The sequence below is a fragment of the Podarcis melisellensis genome (assembly GCF_964234715.1).
Source record: "Podarcis melisellensis genome assembly, chromosome: 10".
NCBI classification, from domain to species: domain Eukaryota; kingdom Metazoa; phylum Chordata; class Lepidosauria; order Squamata; family Lacertidae; genus Podarcis; species Podarcis melisellensis.
This window is the reverse complement of record NC_138542.1, coordinates 45,781,025-45,794,921: the sequence shown is the minus strand read 5'-3', so window position 1 is coordinate 45,794,921 and position 13,897 is coordinate 45,781,025. Positions and strand designations below refer to the sequence as shown.

General features: G+C 42.0%; 1 protein-coding gene across 2 annotated transcripts in view; it reads right to left on the bottom strand.

The window, feature by feature from the left end:
• The window catches only part of MRTFA (myocardin related transcription factor A), a 65,937-nt gene that overhangs the window by 10,293 nt on the left and 41,747 nt on the right, over positions 1-13,897 (bottom strand). For both annotated transcript variants that reach the window (XM_081928200.1, XM_081928201.1), the window contains exons 3-7: positions 4,369-4,424; positions 3,472-3,547; positions 2,212-2,373; positions 940-1,115; positions 91-249 (exon numbers count right to left, since the gene is read on the bottom strand). In XM_081928200.1, coding sequence (XP_081784326.1) covers positions 91-249; positions 940-1,115; positions 2,212-2,373; positions 3,472-3,547; positions 4,369-4,424 — 629 coding nt within the window. The remainder of the gene's footprint in view (positions 1-90; positions 250-939; positions 1,116-2,211; positions 2,374-3,471; positions 3,548-4,368; positions 4,425-13,897) is intronic.

The window sequence follows — 13,897 nt, the reverse complement described above, 5'->3', positions numbered from 1 at the left end:
TTAGCATTACAGAAGAGCAAGGTCAACAATTCCCACCCAATCTTAAACACGCCCACATTCCATCAATTTAACCCCTTTATAGAAAGGTACCTTTATAAGGGTTGGGAGTGGTTTGGCAGCAGGAGCAACAACACCATTGGTGAGATTAGGAGGCACTGGAGGCGGCAGGGGTGGCAGGGGAGTTGGTGGCTGCTCAGACAGAAAAGGGGTCTCACTGGAGTCTGCACTGATTTTCAACTGACACACGACCTGCAACAGTAAATTCAAGTATGAGATGCACGTGCCCATATCTACACCTGAGCGCTTCCCTTTCCAAGATATGGAAGCAGCTTTATGGAGTCGAAATGTGTCGATTACATGCCAGACAAATCCCATTTTTGCAGGAAAGGCAGACAAATCCCATTTTTGCAGAATTGTTGCTTCTCACTTGCAGCTGCATGCAAAGAAACAGTACTGTGAATGGGCTCAATTCAGAGGAAGAGCTATAGCTCAGTAACAGAGCATCTGTTTTGCACGCAGAAGGTCCCAAGTTCAATCCCTGGCATCTCCCAGGTAGGGCTGGGAATGTCTCTTCTGAAACCACTGCCAGTCAGTCTGGACCATACTGAATGAGATGGACCATTGGTCGGCTTCAGTGTAAGGCAATTTCCTATGCTCCCAGTATCAGCTCCACTGCAGAGCAAGGCCAGGACCTTATTCCTCCCCCAAAACAGGTTACCCCTTTGAGTTCACATTCAACTATTTTCAGTCCAAAGTAAAGGAATATAGAAGCTTTCATTAGCATAATTTCAGTATTCAGGTGTTTCTGCTCTAATCCACAAATGACTCCTTTGGAATCCACTCCTTGCAGAGGACTTTTTTGTATCCTCCAGGAAAAGGCACCTATGTGGCTAGTGCAGGCACCAAGGCACACAAGAGCCAAGGCTTTGATAATCTCACCTGAGCAGGGGATGCTGTTGTGGGGGTGGGAAGTGACTCGCAAACTCGAGCTTCCATTGGGGATGGCACAGATCCCTGGGATTCATGGCTAGCTGGCTGTTCTGGAGACAGGGCATCACTGCTGTCCTCGTCAAAGGAGGAGCTGTCTGCTACTTTTGGGTAGTTCACTTGACCTACTGAAAATAATAAATTTACATTTATTCACTAAACAAATGGAAAGGGGTGAAGGATGATTAGCAGAAGATGGTTCTGGACATCACAAGAAATCTGAGACAGTGAAAAACCAAACAAGCTTTAGACAATTTTTTAAAAAATCAACGTCACAACCTGAGAAGAAATAGTTAACACCAGGATTAACAAGAATATCATCTTCTGCCTCTCTGTAGACAGGTGTAAGGACAACTGGAGCAAGCTTTGTGTCATATCCTGCCTGCAGGCTGGAATGAACAGTTGAGATTATGAAAGCAAAAGGAGCACTGGAGACAGATATTTTGCCAGTTGTCTTTTTTTTTTTTAAGAGCATAAGAAGGAATAATCTGTGAGGCCTAACTGCTATAGACACTTGTGTTTATTTACGATTTATATCCTTCACAAAAAATATTCCTGTATTTCTTAACAAGATTTTTTTTTCTGTGAAAGGAGGTTGGGTAGAACATGAGAAAAGGAGAGTTATAAGACTGTATGATGGAGGAGAAAGACAATCCAAACCTCTAGAGTTGCTTTATGTCAGGCTTATTTCTGCTACTCCCTAACACTTCCCAGAAGATTAACGTTTTCTCATTCAAAACTATTTCCCTTTTCTTCTCTGAAGGATGCTACAGCAAAATAGTCTACCTAAACTAACGATGAACAGACCATACAATGGTGATTCCTCTGGCCAGAGGATGGCACTAGCAGACCACACAGCTGTTCATACTTGTTTTGAAGAAGACCAAACCTTCCAACTTTCTCTTTTTCTCTTCTCACCCCTCTCGCTTACCAAAGCAGGACCACTCAAATGAATGGCTGTAAACAAGTAGATAGGTTTTTAGGAAGAAAAGCAGAATGTGCAAGCTAAGAGAAGACAACCATCCTACAGCAGCTTTTATAGACATGGAGATCAACTAGTGTTTTTAATACACTAGGGTTCTGCTTCAAGTCTGCCACATCCGCTGGATAAGGTAAAATGTATACACTGCTTTCCTTGGTCCAGTGGCACAGTGAGAGGTGCTAGCAAACTGCCACAGGACCCAACACATACATCCAGGCCTCCACCTACCCCACCAACCTTACCAATGAGAGCTTCCTTCAGGCTTGATTCTACAGGCAGAATGTTCTTCTCCACCAATTCCATGGGACCTGGCCGCTGGGCAATCTTCTCATTGAGGTCATCGGCCAGTCTGGCCCGCTTCAACTTCAGCTGCTTGGCCTGAAGGGAAGGTTCAGCAGAGGTCTCTGCTCAGGGGAACAGCAAAAAATATGATCACCTCTCAAGTACATGACCTCGGTACAAAGTTGGCAGTTCACCGTCTGCATGGATACATGCCCTCCACTAAGAGCAGTTCTATTTGTTGGCAGCACACTCCCCTCCATCAAGAGCAAGCTGCATACAATGAAAGTTATATTTGGTCTGCTCTTTTACTGTCATGAAATTCATTTATTTTTTTAAGTTAGTAGCTCACAGTAAACTCTCTATTTTTTTTCTCAGAAAGAGGTCGAATTGGCCTGTAAAAAACCCAGCCCCCATTTATTGCAAGTCTCAAGCCCCCACCAAAAGAAAACTGAGCAAATGATGCACAACGGTCAGTGATGTGTAAACAAAATACCTAACTAAGTTCTAATAATCCAGTTCCTGTGATTTATATTACCTGTTCTTAATTATGAATTTAAAATTTTTGTGATTTGCCCTGGGACCCATTGGTGAAGGGCAGGTAACGATGATGATGACAACAACAACAAACAAACTGCCCAATCCTATTCCACCAGCACACTAAACTTCCACTGCCATCCCTTAAAACATTTAGAAATAATTCTCTGCAGAATTTGCTAACCTGCCACCCATCACTTTTCCTGACTCACAAAATCATTTCTGTACATCCACATTCACTCAGGATTCCCCCCCCCTAAAGAAAAGGTATCTTAAATGATGTGCAGGGGTTGCACCATGCTCATAGATGCAATGGTGTCCTTGAAGTCTTCCCCTGGTGCCTATGATGTATCTGAGGCCCCACCCCTGCCCAAGTCACAAGGTGAGGAGGATGGTTAGCTTTTTCTTCCTTGAGAAGTACATGGGGCTCAAGGAGGAAGCTGGGACCCACAGCACTTGTTCAAAAACCTACTACAATTCAAGAATACAAACAGTGTGCCTGGAGGACCTTGATAGCAAAGTACATTGCTCAACGTTAAAGCACTGACCGACACCAACAGTACTGGCCCAAGCCACCAGCCAGTCATCCCCAGCTGAATAAGATTAACATACAAGAGCCATGAATGTAAAGTTGTATCTATAAGGGTGAAAATTTACAAGAGAAGACTGCACGCCAAGAATCATACCTTCCAGAATGTGCATCCTCACTAACTCTGATCTCTCTGGCCGGGACCGGATCTTCCGTTTCAGGTAGTCCTCTGTCTGCAAAAAAATATATATGGAAAACAGCATGCTGAACCCAAGCAGGAAGACAGGACTGAGGCAAATAACGTACATGATATTTTAGCAGAGAAATTATCTTGGATTTTTAAGCATATGACGAGATATAACTTTCCCACAGATTTTTACTACCCCTGCCATTGCAGTAGGCTAATGATTCCAGAACATTTAAGCAGTATCAGAGAACCTCAAGCAGAATGGGTCACAGAACTTAAAGCACCAAGCGCTTAAGAGATTCTTATATTGTGGTATGTTAAATTCTCAGGTTGCTTGGGTATAAGGAGAAACACATCTATTGATCAGGAAACTTGAGGAAAGTCAGTTACTTATCTTGAATCCTCAGTCACCTTACAAACTGTATAGCAAATCTGGAGTGATTTTACCCAGGCTCTAATTCTAATAACTTTAAACAAATGTTAAAGGAGAAAGAGAAAGAGAAGATAACAATTCAGCAGCCAGTACATTCACTTCTCATCCAGCTAACAAGAGGCTCTTTTGGGAATGAACTGAAGTACTCCCAAAATGAGACACGGTGCCTGCATTCAGTTTCCTTATTTCTCAAGAATCAAAGTTTTCCACTTAGCTTCTGTATTATCAAGCTCTCAGCTAGAGAGAAAATCAAGCAAAGTCCAAGGTACCTGAAAGGTGCAGACATGTTTATAATTGAGAGAAACTATCACAGGTGGTGTACAGAATGGAAACATGCAAGATGCTCAACAGAGAAGCACTTAGAAGAATATGCAGACAGTTTTGAAAATACATCACACACACAGTAACTCTCTTGAAGCTAACTTGTGGCTTACCCTGGCCCGTTCCAAGCTCCTTCTCTGTTCATGAAATGCAGCTGGACTTTTCAGAGCTGTTGGAAAGATAACAATGAAGGAATTACAAGAGTTGGTCTCGCACATTTCTAAACATGACCATGCTACTTAAGTGTCACTCAATTCAAAGTACAGGTGTTACAATTAAATAATACAAGATGCCATTTCAACATGGTTTTACTGTGTTGGCAACCACAATCAATCAGAAGCATCAGGGCCAATTTGACAACTGAGTCAGTCAATGCTTGTTAGAGAAATATATGCTTAGGATATATTCATTCTTTATTATATATAATGATTTTAAAACAGGTATTAAACCTCTTAATTCTGTTCTAGCCTTTCATAAAATCAAGAGTCTAAAAATTTAGCATAATAAAGCCTTGGGGTTCTATTAGCAATAACCTTGGAGATAACAGTTCAAGTCTTAGCCATGTTCTTAGCGACCACATTCCAGAAAAAGGTAGGTGTGTGTGTGTTTTGTTTATGGAGGCTAAGAACAAAGAAGCAGGGTTAAGACTAGAAGATGTGAGGTGACACGATCAAGTTGGAATCATGATGCATGCAATCTGGACTTTTGCTACTTATTCTTGGGCTATGTAATGAATATTCCTGTGCATGTGAAGAGGACAATATTGAGACAAACCAGGATTTTGGCAATGGATGTGGGTTGCAATGCAACCTTATGACATTCTGGTTCCTGTGCAATGAGACTTGGTTTTCCATTGTATATAAAGACAGCTCTGTCTCAGTGCCAATTCAGAGAAGGCTACAGAGCAAACCCCCAAAGAAGAAACACTTTGTCTGCAGGCAACTACTTCCTGGACATTTTCAGCATATGGACCAGATCTTCTATCAATTTGGGATGGCTTGAATCCACACAATGGAGTAAGCTCCCATTGCTCTGTCCCAGCTTCTGCCAACCTAGCAGTTCGAAAGCATCCCAGTGTGAGTAGATAATAGGTACTGCTGCGACGGGAAGGTAAATGGCGTTTCTGTGCGCTCTGGTTTCTGTCACGGTGTTCCACTGCACCAGAAGTGGGTTAGTCATGCTGGCCACATGACCCAGAAGAGTGCCAAAAACCCCATAGTAGCCTTTGACTGACCTTAACCATTCAGGGGTCTTTTACCTTTTTAAACTTTACCTCTGTCATTTTAAATTCACACCCTGGTATGCTGTCAACCTAAGCCAGCTGAGGAAGTAGCCATTTTTATAAATTGCTTAGAGGCACTCTAGGTTTTTATAAATCACTTAAATAAATGCAACCCCGCACTGTTCCTCACAGAAGGTACATGGACAAGAAAGATTTGATGAAGGGATAATATGACTTCACCAAAGAAGTCTCAGTGTAGCTGAAAATTTTGGCACAAGTAGAACTGATCATGCAAGATACATGAAGTCTGACATGTCAACACCAAGATTACACACAGCCACATACATTAGGATCTGATCATTTACAGCAGGTCCACATGCAGACAGGAGCAAGGAAGACAGGTCAAGCACACTTGTCTACCAATACAAAAGTGGTAGAGAATCTAAGAAGTAACGTAAAGAATGAACACCTTCCCTGTCTTTTCTCACCACTGAAGAACTGCCAAGAGAGACCCTATTTTAGGACACTGATCAACTGCTGCTGAGCACTGTACAAGCCTTGGAAGAATCCTTTGGCAGGGCTTTTTCTCTGCCAGATTCCAGTAAGCTCACATTGGCTAGGACTAATAGGACTGCTGTCTGCCAACAAATCTTTTCTCAGCACATTGTGGTAGAGTGCTGGTTGCCAGCTGAGTACTTGTAATGTGGAATGGTAGCTTCAGTTGCATAGAATCCATGGGTCTATTACAGTGAGCAGAAAAATCTGGGACTTAGGTCTTCCAATCTACCACCAGAAGCCATTCAGCTCCAGGTTAGTGGTCATACTGGAACCAATCACAGAAAATGATACCACACCATATCAATACTGCCTAAATAATGCATGTGTTAAAGGTGTGGTCCTTAATAGCTGCAATTTCCTGGCATTTTGGAGCTTGAGTGGACATGGGAAGTCCTTAACACAACATGTCAAACCAAAAGGGTTTTTGTTAATTGAATTCTGTTATTAAGGTGGTCCCTCTATTCTAATTTTGTGTGTGTGTACACACATGGAAGACTAAATAACTTTGTGTGGAGCACAGCAGACCTCTAGTAAAAACATTGTCAGCAAATGTAGACGCAGGATGCTTTTTACAGCACACACATCTTTGAGAGGCTTCTTAATAGTGCTGCCGCTGTGTAAGGATAGGGTAACTGAGAAAAGCTCCTGAAAGAATGCTTTCCACTATGTGCTCCCTCAGTCTCAGAGGTATTCAGAAATACAAGGTATAAGGGTAATTTGGTGGTGGCAACAGCAACCTGTTTAAAGAAAAGTCCGATCCCCTACAGTAGAGTAGTGTTATTCTAAAGCAGCAATGCGGCAGCAAGCAAAGGCTATAGCAGCCAAGACTGCTGCTTGTGGCTGGAAAGCCAAACAGGAAGTTTGTGACTGTTGCCATGGGAACAAAGGGGCAGTCCATTCTCCTTATTGAGCACAGGATATGAGCTCAGTGTTTGTCATAAGACCTGTACAGGATGTACATGGGTGGAGTTTATTCTAACTGCTGATGAGTGCAGACATGTTTTCTCTGTACTGAAGTAAAAGACAGAAATAAAAGATGTAAATAGATTTCTGTCTGCTTCTTTCCCCTCCCTGGGGACACCAAAGGGGAGAGAGGAGCAGTTGGTGTGTTTTCCTCACAGCCTGAGGAAAATCGCCGGAACGGACCTCGCGTATGTTTTATCCTGCCGGGAGTCGCCGGAGGGAGGTCTAAGGAATTCAGCCGGTGCCTGAACAGATAGGCACATATCGCTGAGACGGGCGAGAATTCCAACAGTAACCAGTGCCAAGACGCCTATGATACCTTTGTGATCCATAGCAAGACAACCAGTAAGAGGAGCTTTCCTGCTATTTATCTAGAAGTAGTTAAAGGTAAAGGGACCCCTGACCATTAGGTCCAGTCGTGGCCGACTCTGGGGTTGTGGCGCTCATCTCGCTTTATGGCTGAGGGAGCCAACGTACAGCTTCCGGGTCATGTGGCCAGAATGACTAAGCCACTTCTGGCGAACCAGAACAGCGCACGGAAACGCCGTTTACCTTCCCGCTGGAGCGGTACCTATTTATCTACTTGCACTTTGACGTGCTTTCGAACTGCTACGTTGGCAGGAGAAGGGACCAAGCAACGGGAGCTCACCCCGTTGAGGGGATTTAAACCGCCGACCTTCTGATCGGCAAGTCCTAGGCTCTGTAGTTTAACTCACAGTGCCACACCCCAACAAAAGTCTTTTTTAGTATTCTGAGTGATGAAATTCTATTATTTGTTGTTGTTGTTGTTGTTGTTATGATGAAAAGGAGTAACTAAGAAGCCTGTTATCTTTCAATTGAATGCCCCCAAAGGGAAATTCTCATTCTCACAGGTATTTCTATGAAAAACACTTGGCTTGTGCTTCATCCCAATGCTGGCAGTAATGCAAAGAAAAGAATTCCATTCTTGACCTCTGAAAATGCTGAAGGGAACAAGTCTCTACTTCTCCCACAAGATTCTCTTGGAAGAAACCAAAGATCACTGGTATAGTATGTATTATCAGACTCCATCCAAACTAACCAAACAGTGTACATTTTTCTTGGCTACATAAAAAGTACATAACAAATGGCCCAGAACTGTCAAACAACTCTACCATGTCAGTTAGGAGATCGACCTTTTCTAGCATGGCCTTAATATATTGTGTGTTTATGAACTGCAGTAACCCACACTCTAGAGAAATAGACTGTCGTTTTCAGCTTTACATTTTTAAAAGACTTCCATCCCTCAGGATTGTGAAAAACATGGAAACATAAAGGAAATCATTGCTGAAAGCCGTAAGACTAATATCAAGATATGGTCCACAAGACAGCCTTTGCAGTTCCAGTTCAAAGCCCACCATTGTTCCGGGCTTATTCCATTCCACCTTAATTCAATGCTTTGGGGCGGTATTCAGCTACTACAGCTCATCAGTGCAAGGATTTCTGCTTGTACAACAGAATTCCCCCCTCTCCTACCCAAATCTGCTCCAGAGGGTTGCAGGAACCATTGAAAAAGATATTTTGGCAGGGGGAGTGCACAGGGAAGGTGAAGAGGAGAACATTCCATGTTACACTGCTGAGAGAATGTTTACTTAAACAGTACATTGAACACAACCCTTTATTTCCCAATATGGAGGAGAGAATCTGCCCCCAAATTATCAAACCTTCATAAAAATAAGAGCAAGGGATATAGTACTGCCTATTAGGTAGAATATACATATTAAATGTGTGCTGTGTATGCACCCAGCTGTTCACTTATTCTAGCCAGTATCAAGGAGGAATGGAGCAAGACAGCACCCAGTCCCTCAAGGACTGCAATGTATAAAGAAAGCATTTAAAGAGGTTGCAGAGTCATCTCTGCAAACCCCTAGGTTCCATGTAACAATTGTACATGTACATGTCTTAGATGTACATGTCTAAGACAAACTGTACATGTCTTAGATGAATAACTGCACAGGCACCAGGAACCTCACTCATTCCAGCCTCTATGCATCAGCAACATGACACAGAAAAGTAGCCATAGGCCAATATTCCTTTCCATACCCTACCTTTGCTCTATTTTGAAGATTTCAAAGATCCTTAAAGGACATCCATTAAGGTGCTGGCAAGCAAACAGTCTGAAAATTGATTCTAACCCAGAGTAGTTGCCAAACCTAACCATACTATCACACTTATTGATAATCAAGATAATTAAAAACTTACTTGAAAAGAAACAGATTCTAACAGTAGGACTTAAAGTGGGGCCCTTTTAAGTAACATTGGTGCCACCACCAATGTATCCCTGTTTGATCTGATGAAGTGAGAAGGAGGTACAGTAGTACCTCTGGTTATGTAAACTTCAGGATGCGAAAGCGGCAAACCCGAAAGTATTTGATTGGGTTTCGCCGCGCGCATGCGCAGAAGCGGTCCTCAGGTTGCGGAAACCTTGGGATCTGATTGGACCTCCGGAAGAGATCCCATTCGCAACTAGAGGTACCACTGTACTTGGAACAGGACTTTCTCTGAGTATTTCAGTGGTAGGCTCATGGCCCAGGCTGTGTTTTCAGCTGCTGGGAATTGCAAGTGAGGAGAGTACTGTTGCCCTCTGACCCTGACTGTGGTCTTCCCATAGGTTGGCTACTGTGACAACAGGATGCTGAACTAAATGGGCCACAAGTCTGATCCAGCAGGGCTCTTCTGATATTCTATAGGGGGAAAACCCAAGACTTTTAATTACACCTTAATTTAAGCCCAGTATTAACAGCAGCAATTAAGAGCTAAATCGGAAGAGATTTCATTCCTCGAGTATTATTATTTTAGCACTAGCTGAGAAACAATTCAAAGCCATGAAGCAAGTTGTATGTTTCTATTATGTTCTCTTTTCTTAAAAGATCCAGGTGTCGGTATATTCAAGTGTTGTTCTAGGTAAAACAACAAGAATGAGACACACTAACCTCATAAGTTCAATATTTTAAAGTAATTTAATGGTATCACTACTCGTGTAGATAAAAGCCCATCTATAGGAGCTTACAACAGCTCACAATGTGTTGCCCTGTAGATGTTGTTGGACTTCAACTCCCATCATCCCTAACCATTGGCCATGCTGGCCGGGGCTGATGGGAATTTTTGTTCAACCTTGGGGTTTCCCCCCACAAGTGTTTGGGTTCTCCCAAGTCTGCTGAAACCTTCCTCTTGTGCATGGATGATGTCATTTTGTCTACAAAAGGATTGGTAGCCAGAACTGAGATCACTGTAAGTATACAATATGATAATGCTGTAAGGTTGCCATAGCCCTGTGGCCCCAGGCGACAGATAGGGTTTACACTTGATTTATGGTAGGGTAAACGCACATGCTCATAAATCCAAAAATACTCTTACTGCTAAGCAGTTGGGCTGTATCTGGATAACAGACTCAGAACATTGTTTATTTTTCTAGTAGAAAGGCTTTAGCTGCAAAAGAGTTCTTTTTTTCTTGTCATCAAGAGTTCCATTTCATTTTGCTTTGAGGAATATACACCATTTCTGAAAGCATGTTTAGCTTTAGTGTCATATGCAAATCTGTCCTCAGACAGCACCCTGGATCCCAAAGAATCAATGCCTTCCAAGGAGAAAATAAACGTAGATCATTTTACTCAGCGCTTTGAAAACAGTTTGCATATACCTGTTTTGCAGCAAAGCATGGGAAATGCAGCATGGGAAATATTCCTCTGGAGACTCCTTGTTGTAGGTGAACATCTGCACTACAGTGAAACCAATCAAAGAGGCTGTTCATGAGCATGGCACAGCTTTGAAGGGTAAATATTTGCCATAAAATGAACAGAACATTATATTAAACACTGTAGATATTATAGTAGCTTGCCAGTATCCCCAGCAAAACAGTGAGACCTGTGCCTTCTCTGATTTTAAAATTAGGCGCATTAGCTACAATCCAGAGAGTCGGTACAATAAAGGCTTGCGTATATATCTCATAGCTTCTATTTGTGATGCACCATAAGGGCATGACATTGAAGTAACAACTTTTGAAGCTCTCCCAAATGTGCTTTAGATTTGCAACCTCTGAGTGAGAGAAGAGAGTAGATCAATTTATCTTAATGATGCTTTATAACTTCCCTTCCTTCCTCTGTATCCTTGTTCTTGCAGCACTCTCAGTCATCACAAATATGAAACTAACTCCCTGCAACTGTTGGCACATGTAACCCTGAGGCATGGTGACTGAACCTGGAAGTACCATAGCTCAGTGGATGCAGAAGGTCCCAGGGTTCAATCCCCAATATCTCTAGGTAGGGCTGGGAATGTCTTCTGTTGGAAATACTAGAAAGATGCTGTCAGTTGGTGTAAACAATGCGGACCTAGATGGACCAATGGTCTGACTCCATAGAAGGCAGCTTCCTGTTCCACCAGAGCAAACTTGTATTAAAACAAATGTCTCTCTTTGCCAAAGATCCTGAAGTTCCCTGTATGTCAGGAACACATAGTTCATTAAGTCTGGCATAATTTGTTACGCAGGGTAGCTTTGTAGTTCACATTTTAAGTAAACTACAGTATCTTTCCCATCTAGTTCAAGTGGTGAGGAAATGAAGCAGGGCAGAGAAATGTTCCTTTTTAGCAGATTAAAATTATGAGAAAAGGCAAAGCCATTTAGATAGCATTTCCTCATTTTTGCTACTTATTAACTGCTCTTGAAACATACACAGAACTTAGCTGAAAGCATGACCAACTAAATCCCAGGAGCCATGGGAACAAATGGATTAGTTTATACATGAAATGTAGATAATGCACTTCCAGAAAAAGTTAAAGCTGTTGATAGCTCTGTTTTGTGTTCTGCAAGGATTTGGTTAAAGCGGACTACTGCATTCTGAACATAGCACCACTTTTAAAAAGCTTCATACAACCACAGAACACTAATTCAACTGAATGCTGTATACTGCTGGTTCAGATTGTTCATCTTATTGACCACTATATTGGTTGCAAAAACAAGAAGTCATTTGCAATCATTCTAGCATCATGGACCAGAAAGTCAGCTTCAACCAAACTACAGCAATGTACCATTTACTCTCTCTCTCTCCAGTATATTTACTCTGAGCTCCCTTGACCTACCAGTCGATAACATTAACTAGTTGTAATTCTCTTTAAAATATGTTTTAAGTACTTGTACAATAGTTTTTCATAGTTGTTAACTAATCCCAAAATAGAAACATTCCTTCCTATGTTAGACTTCTTACTAATCCCACAAATCAGAAGGAATTCTATTGAGCTAGCTTAATGATTAAAAGACAAACTGGCTGCATTCAGGCAGAATACTTTTGCTTCCATTTTAGATTGACCACAGCTTGCCATTTCATTTCAGACCCAACAAACTTACCGGTAATTCTTAATTACAGATCTTAATTACAGTTTCTTAAAACAAGACATCTTCATAATTTAAGAAGCTGGGATTTTTTAAACAAACCATAGTTAAGGGTTCAGACATAAAGCTGAACTGCGATTAATCTAACATGGAAGCTTCTGATCTCTTCCTTGTGGAAGGAGGGGAGAACACATGAGGCCAAGGTTTGCCACAGTTCATCCTCACAATGATATATCATTGTTTGGTTTAGTGTTACATGTGAATTGGGTCAGTGTATCTAGGTTTGGACATTGCAACAATCTGTGGTTAATTTAAAAGGAACCAAAAGCTTTCTACACTCTTCATCATGGCTCCTGAGAAGTGGTGAGAACTCACTGCAGTTCATTGCTATAACTCTGAACCATGATTTAGGACCACGTATGAAAGACAAGTCTATTACTGTATTTCTGCAATACCCCAAGCTGGTAACTTGAAGAAATGTTGTCATTTGATGCCAGGGACAAATGTGAGTAAAGTTAAAAGATAGGTAATCTTGATAGTCTTTTCAAATTCTTGTTGACAGGGTTCCAGCAATGTCATTCCTACACTGATCACAAAGGGGCACTACAGAGCAGCACAAGGAGTCAAGGATGGGGTTCCTGCAGCAATGCCCTCTCCATCGGGCTTGTCTCACAACAAGGAGAGAGAGGCAGAGGTCTATGTAAAGCACTAACCACAAGACCACTGTGCTTGCAAGGCTATATTTTCACAATCAATTTCTGTGGATTTCCTTCCTGCTTGGTGGTTTGGAAATGTTGACAGTATCCAACAACCTGCAAAATGCATAATGGAAGGCACAGGGCAGATGTCTCCTGTGGTTTCACCACATAATTTTATTAAACATGCTCTACAATATGTACATTTCTGTCTTGGAAGATAACTGCACTTGAAGCATGTCAGGAGACTAGTAGTCTTTTTTTAGCCTTATATATAAAACTGTTGTGGAGGCCACTACACCTAATGTCTTTTGTATAGGAGGCGGTGCTAGTTGTGGACACACAACTCAAGTACGGTACAATTCTAGTGATGGTTCTTCTCTGTATGGGTTCTGGGCATCTTTTTCTCAACACTTAGGTAAGCTTCACAATTAGGGCATCAAGGTAAAACACAGTGCATGAAGTGATAACTAGGGCAGGGGTGGGGAACTGAATCCAGCCAGATTCATATCCTTCCACCCTTGTGCGCCATGTAACAGGTGGGCAAGACCACACACCACTCAATCCCCTAACATCACAATAGTACCAGGTGACCCATGTGGTACACAACATTTTGAAACATTGCAAAGTCTTTCCAGATGGTGTCTGCATGCAAACCCCTTTTTCAAGTGTAGGCACATGCCTGGTGTCATTCATTCATTCATTCATTTTCTATGTGGCCCTTCATCAGAGAGGATCACAAGGTGTTTTACAATATAAAAACACAAAAATACATAAAAAGCCAAACACTGATTAATTAGCCAAATGCCTAATTAATATGATGGCAAGTGGATATGCCTTGATCATATCAGCCTTGCGGG